Source organism: Dipodomys ordii, unplaced genomic scaffold, assembly GCF_000151885.1.
Source record: "Dipodomys ordii isolate 6190 unplaced genomic scaffold, Dord_2.0 Scaffold1, whole genome shotgun sequence".
Classification (NCBI taxonomy): Eukaryota; Metazoa; Chordata; class Mammalia; order Rodentia; family Heteromyidae; genus Dipodomys; species Dipodomys ordii.
In genome coordinates, this window is record NW_012267217.1 from 30,559,050 (window position 1) to 30,576,024 (window position 16,975).

Consider the following 16,975-nt stretch of genomic DNA (forward strand, 5'->3'; position numbering starts at 1 on the left):
CTACGTGATGGCAATGAATAAGCACATGCTTTCATTAAATTCAAAGCAATCCGGATGCTGGTGGCTCACAGCTATAATTCTAGCTTCTCAAGAGGCTGAGATTTGAAGCTCTCAGTTCAAAACCAGCCTGGGCAGGAAAGTCCATGAAACTCTTAGCTCTCATTAACAAAAAGCCAGAATTCAAGTGGTATCATGCCAGCCTTGAGCAAAAAAGCCAAGAGAGATCTAAAGCAACTGAATTCAAGCCCCAGGACTGGCACAAAAAAAGAGTAATTATGCACATATACACACACATATATGTATGTCTATACATATATATATACATGCATAGATACACATGTGCATCTATGTATGTACCATACATATGTGCATACACCTGTGTGTTATACATGTGTACCTACCTATACATATATATGTATGTGTGCATGTATGTAGGCACATATATAAATAATGTTGTGTATGCATATGTATAGAAATATAAATAACTATATGTGTATATGCATACACACAATATATATATAAAATATATGTATGTGTATGCATTTGATTTTCCTCCTACTCAATCTTAAGACAAGTAATTTGATGCTTTAATTTAAAATTCAAACATGCAGAACTTTAAAAGCTATGCACATTCATGTGTGCATAATTTTTATGCAGATTTGCAATTATGACCACTGAATTTCCAATGAATTTGTCATATATAAAAGATTTTAGAAATGATCTTCCTAGCCGGGCGCTGGTGGCTCACGCCTGTAATCCTAGCTACTCAGGAGGCTGAGATCTGAGGATCGCGGTTCAAAGCCAGCCCAGGCAGGAAAGACTGTGAGACTCCTATCTCCAATAAACCACCAGAAAATCGGAAGTGGCGCTATAGCTCAAGTGGTAGAGCGCTTGCCTTGCTGAAGAGCTGAGGGACAGCGCCCAGGCCCAGAGTTCAAGCCCCACGACCGACAAAAAAAAAAAAAAAGAAATGATCTTCCTGTAATCAAAATCTAGTGATATACTTCATATTAAGCCTTTTTTCTCTTTTCTTTCTACCTTTCTCTTTCTTTCTTTCCTTCTTTTCTTCCCTCCTTCCTTCCTTCATTCCTTCCATCCTTGTGCCATTACTGGGTCTTGAACTCAGGGCCTGAGTGCTGCCCTGTCTCTAGCACTTGAGCCACAGCTCCACTTCCAGCTTTTTGCCAGTATATTGTGGAAAAGAGTCGGCTGGACATTTCCTGCCTGGGCTGGCTTTGAACTGCAATCCTCAGATCTCAACCTCCTGTATAGCTAGGATTACAGCTGTGAGTCACCTAGTGACCAGCTTTGTTCTTTCTTAAAGTTTGAAAGAAACTTAAAAAAATATTTTTTAGGCTTTGGAAATGTATGCATGGGGTAAATTTCCTGTCCACCCTGTCTCCTCCCTGCTCCCTGCCTGCCCCTGACAGATGGTGAGAGAACAGTATCTGACAGCCACAGAGGGCACCCTCATAGAGAGGCCGGAGAACCAGTGCATCTACAACATCGGCATTTATGGCTGGAGAAAGCGCTTCCTCTACCTCTTCGTTCTTCTCCTACTCATCATCTTCATTGTGAATTTTGCCCTTACAATTTGGATCCTTAAAGTGATGTGGTTCTCTCCAGTAAGTATGATTTTTTTTTCCTCCTCTTGGTCTGCTCTCAGTCACCACATCTGCATGACAGTAATAGATTTCTTTTCTTTTCTTTTGGTGCCTCATCCTAGGCCTTGAACTCAGGACCTGGGTGTTGTCCCGATGCTGTATTGTTCAAGACTAATGCTCTCCCACTTGAGCCACAGCTCCACTTCTCGCTTTCTTTTTTCTTTGTTTTGGTAATGGAAGATAAGAGTCTCATAGACTATTCTGCCTGGGTTAACTTCAAACTGTGACCCTCAAATCTCAGCTTCCTGAATAGCTAGGATTACAGGCATGAGCCACTAGCACCTGGCTGGATGTTTATTTTAATGTACTAACTCATTATCTTCCTGACTCTGCTTCCTGAATGCTAGGATTAGAGGCATGTGCCACCACAGTTGGCCTACAATCAAGAATTTTGTGGGGTGAGGGAAGACAGGGGCTTGAACTCAGAGTCTGGGTGTTCTTTCTTAGCTTTTTCACTCAAGGCTGCCAGTTGAGACACAACCTCATTCCTGGCTTTTTTTCTGGGTAATTGGAGTCAAGAATCTCTCAAATTTATCTGCTAAGACTGGCTCTGAACCACCATCTCCAGATCTCAGCCTCCTGAGTATCTAGGATTACAGGGGTGAGCCACCAGCACCAGCAGAATGGGAGTTTTTCTAACATTCACCATTAAATAATCGTATGACACAGCAATACCATTTCTGGGTATTTATTCCAAAGAATGGAAATCTTTTTTTGCTGTTGTTATTGTTTATGTATGTGTAGGTCCCTCCTTGAAATACATGTATACCAAGGAATTACTGTAACCATAATGGAAATCTCTGCAGAGATTTGATTATGGAATGGTACAATTAAGTATTTCATTGGACATCTGCAGAGAATGATAACATTTTGATCATGGACCAAATAGCATGTAATTGTATACCTAGATTCTACATAACAGACACATGGTGAGGCATTGGGAAGGCTCTAGGGAAAACCCATACATTTCCAAATTAGCCGAGTCTAACATGACTTTCTCTGCTTTGAACCCCAGCAGTATAGAAATGACACGCTAATTATTTAACTTCCTCTTCTTAATTTCATCATGCTTGAATATTTCCTTGTAGAAAATAATAAAGCTAACCATGAATGTTATTCAACAAAATCAAAGGTGAGCCACAGATGCCAGGCTGGCCTTGCACATTTTTTAATTTGTTTGTGGTTTTTGTTGTTTTTGTACCAGTTCTGGGGCTTGAAGTCAGAGCCTGGATGTTGTCCTTTAGCTTCTTTGCTCAAGGCTGGCACTCTATACCACTTGTGCAAAGGAGTTGCCATTCGGCAAAGCAGTTTATGACGATAGTGCATCTTGATCAATGTTCCCCTTTTCAACATACTCATCCGTCTCACCGAACCCACCCCTTCCCTCCCTTTCCTTAATTTTTAGGTTAATGTATTGAATGTTTGCCATTTCACAAAGCTTTTATGTATGCATACAATGCATCTAGTTCTGCATCACCCCTTCCACATTTCACCCACCTTCCACCTATACCTTCCCTTGTTTTTCTCAATTCGGTGGTATAGATAATGAATTCTCATCTGCATTCTTCCCTCTTCTCCCCTTCATCATTCTGCCCCTCTCCCCTTGGCCCTACCCTCTCTCTTGCAAGTGCCATTTCCTGGTACTTATCTTGTTGGGCTTTGACTTAGTCTTTCTAAGGAATTATACTATTTGAGCTCATTCATTGTGACCACTTGCACACCATCTGGTGTTTCTACTTATAGATTTATAGGCATATTCCAGCTACCACAAATGAGGGAAACCTCTGTTTCTTTGGGTCTGGCTTACTTCACTTAATATAATTTTTTCCAAGCCTTTCCATTTCCTTTTGAAGGGTAAAATATCACTCATCCTGAAGCATCTCTAATTTTTAATGAGAGAATTTTTTGGAAAACTTTTACTGTTACTGATATTTGCTTACACATAAAGTTCTCTAGTACAGTTAATGGCTGTAACTTTAGCAAGTTAGGACTAATGGTTCTAAACTACCACTGTTGACCTTGAAATTTTAATTTGAGGAACACTTTTATTTGGGAAAAATGAATAGAAAGAACAAAGCAGAATTATAATAATATTACTGAATATTATAATTAGGTGTGTAATTCTATTAAATACTTTGGTGGGGAGGAGAATCTTATTGTCATTTAATATAGTAATAAAATAAAATAGCTATAGATACCATTGCCCCCTGAGAAGGTCAAAAACACCAGGTTCAGCTGGCGGCTCACACCTGAAATCCTAGCTACTCAGGTGGATGAAATCTGAAGATCAAGATTTGAAGCCAGCCTAGGCAGGAAAGTCTGTGAGCCTTTTATCTTCAATTAACCACCAAAAAGCTGGAAGTGGCTCAAGTGGTAGAGCACAAGCCTTGAGCAAAAAAGCTAAAGAACAGTGCCCAGACTTGGACTTCAAGCCTCAGGACTGGCACCAAAAACAAAAACAAAAACTCCAAGCTAATTTATCCTCCAAAACAAGCTGAATTATTTCTGGTTTGGTTTTGTTTTTCTTTTGGTTTGGTTTTTTTTTTTTTTTGCACAAAGTAACAGTTAAATATGTTCCATAGAGAACTGTCCCCTTAAGAATCTTGTTCTGATGAGAAAGTGAAACCTTAGCAGACAGTGTCTGCAGACTTTTCCTTGGATAAATGTTTTGTCATTAAGTACTTGGTGATCATTCATGTGTAGCTGGAGAAAATGGTATGAGATGGCATCTCAATGACTTTTTTCCCACCCTCTGATTAAATAATCTTTTGATGTGGATTTGAAAACCTCAACCAGAAAAAATAAAAAAGAAAGAAAGAAAGAAAACAGATATGCAAGTACTGCAGACTCTCTGACGGATGTACCCCAGTCATGGAAGGCCATTGCGGTATCTTCTTTATAGTGACGCTTGCTAAAATCTCCCTTAATCCTTTATGAACTCTCAAATCTGGAGGAAAATAATGTTTAAACTCTGTATGAAAACTGGAATATAAAACCAAATGTGTTGGGGGCACACTTGTAATCCCACCACTGGGGAGAATGAGGGAGGATCATGAGGCCCAAGCCAGCCTGGGCTGCTATGATTGGGGGCAACCAGAAAAGCCGGGAGAGGGGAGGATAGAGGAAGGAAGGGAGGAGAGAAAAGGGGAGGGAGAGGAAAAGAGAAGAAAGGAGAAAGGAAGGAGAAAGAAGAAGGAAGGAAGAGAGGGAGGGAAGGAAAAGAAGTACAAATACAATATTGCATATTGACCATTATAATCTAGACCATTTATAAACACAATTTAATGATAATCCTTTAAATTGCCTTTATAATGCTAAACAGTCTTGCTTTTAAATATCTTGACTTTCTTTTTAAAACTCTGCCTAGTTTAGGTCAGTGGCAGGCAGAATTCTAAGCTCCACCCACTGGGGGGTTATATCTTAAAGCCTTGCTTTCTGACAACAGAAGCTGAAAGGGATAGGAAGTTCTCCTCCAATTAAGTTACAATTACATCATGAAGAAGTTTTGCACATGTAAATACAACCGACCAGGGGTTCCAGAAGATAATACTGGCTGGACAATGGATTATATTCAGGGAAAGAAAGACCTTAAAATAGAGATTCAGCTAAGCTATGCTGAGAGAAGCCTTATTTACTGAAATAAGAAATGTGCCCTGTTTAAGTTGTTTTATTTTGCTCATTTGGTGCCCACTATAGAAAAAAAATTCAAGATTAGCACGTTTGCAAAGAAATGTTTAATTCTTCTTCTCATAGATACTGCCAACACAAACAACAACAATATTATTTTTTTAAAAAAGAACAAATGGAGGGACAAAAGGTGAACAAATGCAGCAGTGGTACTCACTAGACACTATGTTGAAAACAAATTATCCTATTTGTGGGTGAGGACGGAGAGAAAAAGTGGGAGAGAGTGAGGGAAAGGGTAACCTTGTCCAAAAAGAAATGTACTCTTTATCTGACTTATGTAACTGTAACCCCTTTGTACATCACCTTTATAGTAATAATAAAAAAATAAAAAGAGTAAATACCCTCAAGGAAATCTTTTTAAAAAAATTGTAAAAAATATCTAAATGAGTTTACCTAGAAATCTATATTTTTGATGATCTATTAGTAGGGAAATATTTGAAGTGTTGATCTTTAGATTTTTGGATGCTGGTAGGTTTGAAATAATTGGGGAAAGAGCAAGAAACTGACAGTATTTTAGTCTGATATGATGGTGTGTATTTCAACCGCTGGCTAGCTGGGTAAGACTCAAGGATTTATTATTATTAATTATTATTATTATTATTGCTAGTCCAGGGGCTTGAACTCAGGGCTTAGGTACTGTTCCTGAGATTCTTTTGCTCAAGGATAGCACTCTACCACTTCAGCCACAGCACCACTTCCAGCTTTTTCTGTGTATGTGGTGCTCATGCATGCAAAGCAAGCACTCTACCACTGAGCCACATTCCCAGCCCATCATGGAATCTTTAAGGTCACAGAGAAATGTGAGTTTCAGCTGATGTTCTAATTCAGGGTCATCTATAGTTTAAACTCTAGCCAAGAAACAGCAGCGTAACTCCTGTGCATGATCTAATTTCTTCGGCTGTGCCAGTAGCAATGTTTTGGACAGTTGAGGCCATCTGAGCTGAGGCATCTTGGCCCTGCCCAGAGAGAGGGGAAGGAAGAGAAAAGGAGTTTTGAAGAGCTCATATAGTTAGCAACTTCATCACACACATAGCAATGGCAGACTTACTAGCAGGTGGATTGGACAGGATTACGCTATATAAGATTAGTTAATAAAAAGGAAGGGTGGTGTGTAAAGTGCTTTAATTATATTCCTCTATGTCAGTCCTGGCTGTGTGCTGAACATGAGACAATCAAACTTAGCACAATCCTTCCTATGAAAATACATGCTAGAATGTTGAGTATTATAAATCTCAGTTTTGTATGACAAAGTAGGACTTTTAATTCTCTTTTACTTAAAAAGTATCCTACATCTGTAATTATATGAAAAATAGAAATAGGCTGCCTACCATATTTTTAGTGAATTCAACAGTAGCTTTTTGGGGGGGGGGCGGTGTGGGGCAAAGGGCAGTGCTGGGACTTGAATTCAAGGTCTTAGGGGCTGGGAAGGTGGCTCAGTGGTAGAGTGCTTGCCTTGCATGCATGAAGCCCTGGGTTTGATTCCTCAGCACCACATAAGCAGAAAAAGCCAGAAGTGGCGCTGTGGCTTAAGTGGTAGAGCGCTAGCCTTGAGCTGAAGAGCTGAGAGACAGTGCCCAGGCCCAGAGTTCAGGCCCCATGACCGGCAAACACACACACACACACACACACACACACACACACACACAAACCCTCAAGGTCTTAGCCCTGTGCCATAGTTTTTTCCACACAAAGCTGGTACTCTACCGCTTGAGCATCTTCTAGCTTTTTAGTGATTAATTAGAGATAAGAGTCTCAGGGAGTTTCCTACCAGAACTGGTTTGAATCTTGATCCTCAGATCTCCGCCTCCGGAGTAGCTGGGATTACAGGTGTGAGCCACCAGCTCCTGGTTAATTTGCATATTTCAAGATACTTTTGTTCATCACCTGGTTAGCCTCCCTTCATCCTTGAGAGCCAACACCAGTGGAAGCCTCTGCCTCCTGTGGCAGTGGTTATCTTCCATTGAAGACTGCTACCTAATAGCATTGATTAGAAAAGACACATGATCGACACACCTACCTCGCAAAGCAATAATGTAGGGAGGGAAGGTCACCGGATACAATCTGGCAGAAACTGAGAAGCAGATTCTGATTTCTTCCTTGACTCCGTTAGCAATATTTTGCCATTGGTCTGATGAATGGGTATGTACTGAAGGTGAGAACCACCTGATCCCCCCTTCTCTGCCCCTCCCCTCCCCCTGCCCTCCCATTCTCTTCAACCAATGCCAGTGCCAAAGCCCAGATTCTGTCAGTGTTCACATCTGACATGTGCACCTTATACTTCCACCTCTCCTTGCCATTCACTTCTCAAACACATAGAAGCTATGATTATAAGAAAAAATATGACACCATGGCATCGTTAACCAGTATCTTGGCACTTTTTCCAAATTATTTATGTCTTTCTAAAAGGTATTACATTCTATCAGTGCTCACCTGTCTAAAACTCAAATTGAAATCTTTGATTTATATGTGACTCAGAATGGGATAGAAAATGAGGTCATAGACAATAGAATCATGAAGTGGCTTATTGCACCGTCTTTTAAAGAAGACAAAGTAATAATAATTTTTTTTTAAAGACTGAGTGTGGCTGGGGGATAGGTGACTCATGCCTGTAATACTATCTTTTTGAGAGGCTGAGGTCTGAGGAGCATGGTTCAAAGACAACCAGGGTGAGAAAGCCCATGAGATTTTCCCCCCCCTGGTCCTGGGGCTTGAACTCTTGGCGTGGGCACTGTTCTTGAGCTTCTTGGGCTCAGGGCTAGCATTCAATCACTTGAGCCACAGTGCCACTTCTGGCTTTTTTGTGTGAGTCATTTATTGGAGATTAGAGTCTTATAGACTTTCTTGCCTGGGCTGGCTTTGAATTGGGATCCTCAGATCTCAACCTCCTGAGTAACTAGGATTACAGGCCTGAGCCACCGTTGGTTTCCATGAGATTCTTATCTTCAATTAATTACCAAAAGGCCAGGAGGTGTGGCTCAAGTGGTAGAGTATCATCATGGATTGAAAAGCAAGTGAGAGCCCAAAGCCCTGAGTTCAAGCCCTGGGGGGGGGGGGAGAAGGGAGAGAGAAAGAGAGGAAGGGGGGAGAAAGAAAGAAAGAAAGAAAGGAAGGAAGGAAGGAAGGAGAAGAAGAAGAAGAAGAAGAAGAAGAAGAAGAAGAAGAAGAAGAAGAAGAAGAAGAAGAAGAAGAAGAAGAAGAAGAAGAAAAGAGAGGAGGAGGGAGGGAGGGAAAGAGAAAGTAGGGAAGGAGAGAGGGAGGAAAAAGGGAGGGGAGGGAGAAGGTGGGAGATGGAATGGTAATCAGAAGGAGAGGAGAAGGGGACAGGAGGGAAGAGATGAGGTGAGGTGTCTGTGAGTGTGTGTGGCTGTGTGTGTGGCTGTGTGTGTGTTTGTGTGTGTGTGTGAGACAGAGAGAGAGAGAAAGGAATCAAGAGAGGAAGAGAAGAGAGGGAGAGGAGAGGAGCTACTTCATGTTCATTTGTATTAGTAACATAGGTCCTATGATTTTAATTTTTCTCCTCACAATTGTGCTTTCAACTTCTCCTTTTATTAGAACTTTTCTCTGGGAGTGATTTAACCTCTCTGACAGGGCAATGCTGTGAGTCAGGTCAGCCACAAGTGTCCCTCCACCCTCCCCCCCCCCAGGGGGAGGATAACCACCAGCTTCATCTAAACTCCTCCCATTCTGTTCTAGCCACAAGAGCTGAGAGCCTTTAGAACACAGTAGGACACTGTTCAAAAAGAAATGGACCTAATGCCTGTCTTCTGTACCTGTAACCTCTCCTGACATCACCTTTACAATAATTTTTTTAAATTAAATCACAGTCTGCCTGACACAGGTAAATATATACTCTCTCCTCTCCATCTCCAGAGATATAATGCTTTTTATGTCTTAAATTGATGGCATTGGGCTTTTTGTCTCACCAATCAGAATGAAGATAATATTTTATAGTTATACAGCAACCTCATCTTTTTAAGTTTCATTCCTTTTTTTTTTCTTTTAAGAGTTATTTTAGTGAACGGAAAGAATGTTAGCTGAGGAATCAGCATGAGTCAGAATCTTGGCTTTAATTAGGATCATATTTAATCTGTTATGCTCAGATTCTACACACATGTGTGTGTTCGCACACAAATAGAAAAACATGAACTGCTTAAGATGCAGGGGTGTGTGTGTGTGTGTGTGTGTGTGTGTGTGTGTGTGTGTGCACGTACGCGTGTGTGTGCAATCAGAACATAAAAGATTAAACACTGGGGCCTGAAATCAAGTCCTCTTGCTCTTATTTTGCTTTTTTGCTCAAGATTGACACTTGCACCATACCTTTATTTCCAGCTTTTTGCTGGTTAATTTGAGATAAAAGGCTCGCAGATTTATCCACTCAGGCTGGCTTTGAATCTCAGTCCTCAGATCTCAGCCTCCTGAGTTGCTAGGATTACAGTTCCAGTTCCCAGCTTATCTATTGGTGGAGTTCAGTGAGTGTGGCTGAGGAAGAGGAGGGCGAAGAAGCATACTTTTTTTTTTGGGGGGGGGGTCCCTGAACTGTGGGCCTGGGCACTGTCCCTCAGCTCTTCAGCTCAAGGCTAGCGCTCTACCACTTGAGCCACAGCGCCACTTCGGGCTTTTTTCCTTTTTGCTTATGTGGTGCTGGGGAATTGAACCCAGGGCCTCATGCATACAAGGCAAGCGCTCTACCACTGAGCCACCTTCCCAGCCCAGAAGCATACTTTTTTAAGAAAGATGAACCCCAACATTAAGTGTTGCTGAGAATGAGAAAGGAATAAAGCTGAAAATGCCTGCAATATTTGACACAGGTCACTGGTAGCCTCCTGAGTTTTATCTGCTGTCTAGGCACACTTCTGGCTATCCAGGCCTGGAGATCAGTGCCTTGAACACAGCTTTCCATCCTCCTCAGATGCTTCTCATTTATAAGTCTCTGGTACAAATATACTACATCATGGACACAGTGAATTTAGAAGGTATACTGAAAATTTTAAAGAGATAATTATGGTCTTTTTTAGGGAGGTGACAAAACTATTCTATATCCTAATTGCATTTGTGGTTACAAAAAGTATACTTGTGTTAAAACTTACAGAATAGTGTATCTGACAGGAATCTACTTTAGTATATCTTTATATTAAAATGTAAGAATTAGGGCCGGTAACATGTGGCTCATGACTGTAATCCCGCTAGCTACTCAGGAGGTTAGGACCTGAAGGATTACAATTCAAGGCCAGCCAGAACCAAAAATTCCAGCTCCAAAATACCAGCAGAAAGGGACCAAGGGTGTGACTCAAGTGGCAGAGCACCAAGGCAGCAGGCTTGAGGCCCTTGGTCCAAATCTCTATACCTCACAAAGAAGTTTTTAATCATACTAATAACAAGGTTCTGTTTTCATTGATGTGGTCCTGGGCCTTGAACGTTCATTGCAAAGTGATTCAATGTTGTATTCCTAAATACTATTTGTAATTACAAGATTTTTTGAATTGAATATTGAATAAAAAATACCAAAGTTTCAAATAAAACATTTAGGAAAAATAAAAAATATATGGAAGTAAATCTGTAGACAGGTATGTGTGATTTAAGTTAATACTAAGAGAAATGAAAAAGAAAACAATGACCGGGCGCTGGTGGCTCACGCCTGTAATCCTAGCTACTCAGGAGGCTGAGATCTGAGGATCCCAGTTCAAAGCCAGCCCGGGCAGGAGAGACTGTGAGACTCCTATCTCCAATAAACCACCAGAAAACCGGAAGTGGCGCTGTAGCTCAAGTGGTAGAGCGCTCACCTTGAGCTGAAGAGCTGAGGGACAGCGCCCAGGCCCAGAGTTCAAGCACCACGGCCGACAAAAAAAAAAAAAGAAAACAATGAATTTCATATTGTTTTATGTTTTTCCCAGACAGGAATGGGTCACTTGCATGTAAGAAGTGATGGACTTCGCTTAGAAGGAGAATCTGAATTTTTATTCCCATTGTATGCCAAAGAAATACACTCCAGAGTGGTAAGAAAACAATGAGAGATTTAAATAATGTGTGCTTTATGAAAAACAAACCATGTTTAAGCATTGATGATTAGTATTATTCAGAGGAGATTTTTAGAGAACATACATGTCCAAATATTCCTTAAATAAAGTTTTGTTATTTGAGCTGGATCACAGTGGCTCACACCTATAATCCTAGCTTCTCAGGAGCCTGAAATCTGAATACAAAGTCAGGAGACTCATCTCCAATTAACCAGCACAACACCAGAAGTAGAGGTGTGGCTCAAGTGGTAGAGCACCAGCATTAAATAAGATCTTAAGGCCCAGAGTTCAAGCCTCAATGCTAACAAAATAGAGAGAGACAGATAGACAGACAGACAGACAGACAGATAATAAAAGTAAGTCAAGTTGTTCTTCATTTTTCTTCGTGAAACATTAAAAGGTTTAGCCAAGGATAAAATAAAAACAAAAGCAATCTTTTGTCACATATACTATATTTCCTTATATAATACTGTGAACTTTGGAAATCTACATAAACATTTTGCTAGATTATTGATAAGTGGTATTTACTCCCTCCCCCCCAAAAAGTTTAAAACCCTGAAATTCTAACTTACTGGTTATTTAAAGAATACACTCTTCATTTTCTTTTGGTATGTTAGTAAAGATTTCCGTTTCCAAATGATGGCCTAAATTACAGAGACCATCAAATCCAGCTGGTTCGATATCTCTTGATGACAGGGGCTATGTAGTTGCCTAGGAGAGTCAGAAAGACAACAAAAGACATACTCCTAAGAAACATGAGGTCCTGAAGCACAGTGCACCTGTGAATGAAGATAGCCCAAATCAAAACTCCCTGAAAGCTATTCAGTAGGAAGGAAGGCAGAGATGGAGAAAGGGACAATACTGTCCTTGAGCATTTTTGCTCAAGGCTGGTGCTCTACCACTTGAACCACAAATGTCTGAGTACATTTTATCTAATTTGGGTAGAAGTGCTAATACCAGGTGCAATGAACTTCCACATGCATGTGGGAAATACCATGGTATAACCCCTTTGAACAATAAACACACACACACACACACACACACACACACAATGACAGAAGGTAAAACAGGTCCTCCTCAGAATGTTGGTACTAGTGGAAAGGAGGCGGGTGAATGGAGAGGCTGAGAAGGATAAATATAGTCAAAATACACGCACACACATGCTCCCACATACATACACACACACACACATACAGACACACACACACACACACACATACACACACACGCTGGCACCTAGGGCTTGAATTCATGGCCTGGGCCCTATCCCTGAGGTCTTTTGTTCAAGGCTAGTACTCTACCACTTGAGCCACAGCTCCACTTCTGGCCTTTGGGGGTGATTCATTGGAAGTAATGGTCTCACAGATGGGCTGGCTTTGAACCTTGGTCCTCAAATTTCAACCTCCTGAGTAGCTAGGATTATGTGAGCCACCATGCAAGGCTAGTCAAGATACTTTTATGTACATGTGCAGAAATGGAACAGTGAAAGCATGTTGAGCTTGGTTGAGAAGGAGATGAGGAGGATTAAGGGGAGTGATGGAAGGGGTAATTATGATCAAGGGACATGTCAGAACGAAACCTTCCTGTACTATTAATAGATGCTAATTTTAAAAATGTGGGAAGCAGGGTGCTAGTGGCTCATGCTTGTGATCCTAGCTACTCAAGAAGCTGAGATCAGAGGATCATGGTTCAAAGCCAGCCCTAGCAGGAAAGTCCATGAGACTCTACCTCTAATTAACCACCAAAAAAGCCAGAGGTGGAGCTGTGGCTCAAATGGTAGAGTGCTAGCACTGAGCACAAAAGCTCAAGGACACCACCTAAACCCTATATTCAAGCCCCAGGACTGGCGTGCGCAAGCGCGCGCGCGCGCACACACACACACACACACACAGACACACACACACACAAAGTGGGATAAAAAGCAAATACAATGTCTTGTTAACAAAACAAAACAACTCCCCCAAACTAAAACTGGAATATCCACCAAGTTCAGTTACACTAGCAAGATGGTGCAGTGAGTCTTACAAATTAATACTGGCCACAAAGGGGAGAGCCTGGAGAGGACCACATCTCTTCTATGGTTGTCTTGTTGGTAGTAGGCACCCACATATGTCTTGGAATATATGTAGAGTGAGATGTAGGAGTCTGGTTCTGTGAGCTCTGTTGGCCATGCTCTTAAATTCACTGGGATGGTATGGAAAATAAGCACACACTTTTCTTGAAAAGAAACTCGGGCATGAACTCAGAATTCAAATACTAGAATTTATCCCTATTTCTCCCCTCCCTCACCACCCCCTCCCCCCAGCTCTGTTGGCTGGTCTGACTGGTAGAATGTCCCAATGTTTGAAATTGGGGTGACTAGATCATATGTAACATTCTGGAATTCATAATAACATTTAGTTAAGTTTTATCAACCTTTCACTTCTACTATTCTTTTTTTTCTTTTCTTTTTTCTCTTTTCTTTCCTTCCTTCCTTCCTTCCTTCCTTCCTTTCTTTCTTTCTTTCTTTCATTCTTTCTTTCTTTCTTTCTATCTTCCTTTCTTGGTGCTACTACTGGAGCTGGAACTTGGGGCATGGATTCTGTCCCTGAGCTTTTTTGCCCAAGATTAGCACTCTATTACTTGAGCCACAACACTTGTGGCATTTTGGTTCTTTAGAAATAAGAGTGCCACAGACTTTCTATCAGGGCTGTCCTTGACCCTCAGTCCTCAGATTACCACTTCTTGAGTAGCTAGGATTACAGGCATGAGCTATCAGCACTGGATCCTCTTCACCATGATTTTAACAAGATAGGGAGTGAGATTATGTGGAATTTGTCTGTGTCTTGCTTTTTTGAAATGGAGGGAAGCTTTTGCATTGTGAAAACAAGTAACATGGTATTTCTTAAAATATGTCTTAATACAATGTCTCAATCATAATTACTTTGATTAGGTGAGAACAAGGAAAGGGGTAGCATTGTCCAAAAAGAAATGTAATCTTTATCTGACTTATGTAACTGTAACTCCTCAGAACATCACCTTTATTTTAATTATTATTTAATTCTAAAGTAACATTTTTCATTACTTTGATTATAACAACAAGAGCATTTGAATTCCTTGGAAAAGGAAAAATCATTAGAATTTGGCTACCTTCATTTACTAATTGTGTGAATATTTTCATAGGACTCATCTTTGCTTCTACAGTCAACTCAGAACGTCACAGTCAATGCACGCAACTCAGAAGGGGAGGTCACAGGCAGGTTAAAAGTGGGTAAGTCTAATTTACTTACAGCATTTGCAGGCACCAAATTCATGAATATTACTGCATATATAACTTTTTTCTCTCAAGAAATTGAATGCCTCTTTATGTGTGTGAATTGTTCAATCATCATGTTATATTGCCCACAGAGGATTGGTAGCCACATGGAGGGGGGTACAAGAAATGTTGCCATCAAACATTGGTTCCCCAAGACACAGAGTGCAGATTCTGCTCAGCAGACTCTGGGGCCCCGCAGATGAAGAGGTGCACTGCAATGATGAATCCTTTATTTCACCCACAGGGTGAGAAATGAGCCTAACTACAGAGATAGTTACATGGAAGATGTCTTCCTCACCATCTACTTTTATAGGTTCAGATTGGCCTGGGACCATCTGAAGGGGATTATGGGAAAATACAGGAAAGGGCACATTCTGAGAGGTACATAACAAGAAGTCAGGATACAGGATACCGAGAATAACTAAGATAAGTACAAGGGGCATTTCTGGTGTCCTTTGACAGGATTACTGCAAACAGCTAGACACTCCTAATCCTGTGTCTTCACTTCAACATAGGATGAACAACCTTACAACCAGGGTTTTCCATGATATCACTGACACTCGACCCACACTAGTCAAATCTCCTGCAGTCAGTCACAGGCCCCAGGTTCTAGTGTTCTCACAAAAGAGGATCATTTAGTTAGTGCAAGAAACAGAACACACAGGTGCATATGCACGCATGCACACACCCTTTATAGTGACCAAAGTGAAAGAACTGAAGTTGCTGGCCTCAGGAGGAGAGAGCAAGCAGCTAAGAGTCAGACATATTCACTCTTTTCTCCCTCTCTCCTCCCTGGCTCCCCTTTCCTCTCATCTCTTCTCTCCTGCTCTTTCCCCTCCCTCTCCTTTTTCTCATACGCCCCACCCTTCTTATTTCCAGTGTTGCTTGGCTCATCATTTCCTCCTGGGTATTATAACTGCATTCCTTTCGATCTCTATACAGCCTATGGGGGTCCCCTGGCTCTCTTCAGCTTATCTGTAATTCCTAACCTCTACTTGTCAATTATGCAGATTCTATGTTCTCCACAAAACCTCTACTTAGCCCATCTTGGTTCAACCAACTGCCCTTGGGTCAACTGTGATTTCCAGCCAATTAGCTAAGGGCCAAAGGATGAAAACCTTACAAGAGTTAAGTCTCACAGAAGCTTGCAGAGAGAGAAAGGACTCTTGAGAAAGCGTATGCACTCCGCCCTCTGTATCTGTGGCTTCCTCATCCTGAGTTTCAACCAATCACAAATAAATATATGGGAGAAACAACTGGTGGCTTACTCCTGTAATCCTTGCTATTCATGAGGCTGAGATGTGAGGATCACTGTTCAATGCCAACCAGGGCAGGAAAGGTTGTGTGACTCATCTCCAATTCTAACTTCCATCAACAAAAATAGCCAGTTCGCATAAAACAGCTGGAAAACTCTTCACTCTCTTAAGCAGATGGTGAAAGCTGTTGTCTAGAGGGACTCGCTTGTGGTAATAGCAGGGCTGGAGAGGCTGGCCCCTTAAGAGGAATCCACAGCTGCACATAAAAGCTAGGGGGTGAAAAACTAAACATGATGTTCTGCTCCCCCCAAGGCATAGTGGCATAGTGTCTGGTACAGAGTGGCACCCTCTGTTATATGCAGAATACATTAATGAGTTGGAACACAATGGGGGTGCATTTCTTAGGGGTAGGGGAAGGGCAAAAACCCAAGAATGACCTTCCAGTCATGTGTCTTTTTCCCCCCCATGAGCAGGAGAAGGAGTCATCTTCTGAGAATGGTAGCAAAGGGGAGAGTCATGGTGGGATGTCATCTTCCCAGGGAACATGGACCACCCTGGCCAGTCATTTGTAGGAAGGTCTTTCACAAATCTCTCATTTTGTGGTTCACACATCCTCAGATGGATAATACCAAAAGAAGTAAGCCAAGTGCTGGTGGTCGATGCATATAATCCTAGCTTCTCAGGAGGTTGAGATCTGAGGCTCACAGTTCAAAGCCAGCATGGGCAGGAAAGTCCCTGAGTCTTATCTACAATGAGCCACCCATAAAAGCCAGAAGTAGTTTTGGCTGAAGTGGTAGAGTGTTAGCCTTGAGAAAGTAAGCTCAGGGACAGTGCCTAGGCCCTGAGTTCAAGCTCCAGGACCAGCAGGAAGAAAGGGGTGATGGGAGAGAGAGAATAAAGGAGAGGGGAAGAAGAAGAAAGAGAGGGAAAGAGGAAGGGGAGAGGAAGAAGGACAGGGAGAAAGGAAAGCAGGAAAGGAGGGAGGGAGGGAAGGAGGAGGGAAGGAAGGAAGGAAGGAAGGAAGGAAGGAAGGAAGGAAGGAAGGAAGGAAGGAAGGAA

The 16,975-nt window shown here is 41.6% G+C and overlaps 1 protein-coding gene across 1 annotated transcript in view; it reads left to right on the plus strand.

The window, feature by feature from the left end:
• The first annotated feature begins 228 nt into the window (after positions 1-228).
• Sgcg (sarcoglycan, gamma (35kDa dystrophin-associated glycoprotein)) overlaps positions 229-16,975 on the plus strand; it is a 32,458-nt gene continuing 15,711 nt past the window's right edge. Inside the window, exons 1-4 of the mRNA XM_013038030.1 lie at positions 229-238; positions 1,429-1,625; positions 11,243-11,344; positions 14,528-14,615. Of these exons, the coding sequence (XP_012893484.1) occupies positions 1,431-1,625; positions 11,243-11,344; positions 14,528-14,615 (385 nt within the window). The 5' untranslated portion in view covers positions 229-238; positions 1,429-1,430. The remainder of the gene's footprint in view (positions 239-1,428; positions 1,626-11,242; positions 11,345-14,527; positions 14,616-16,975) is intronic.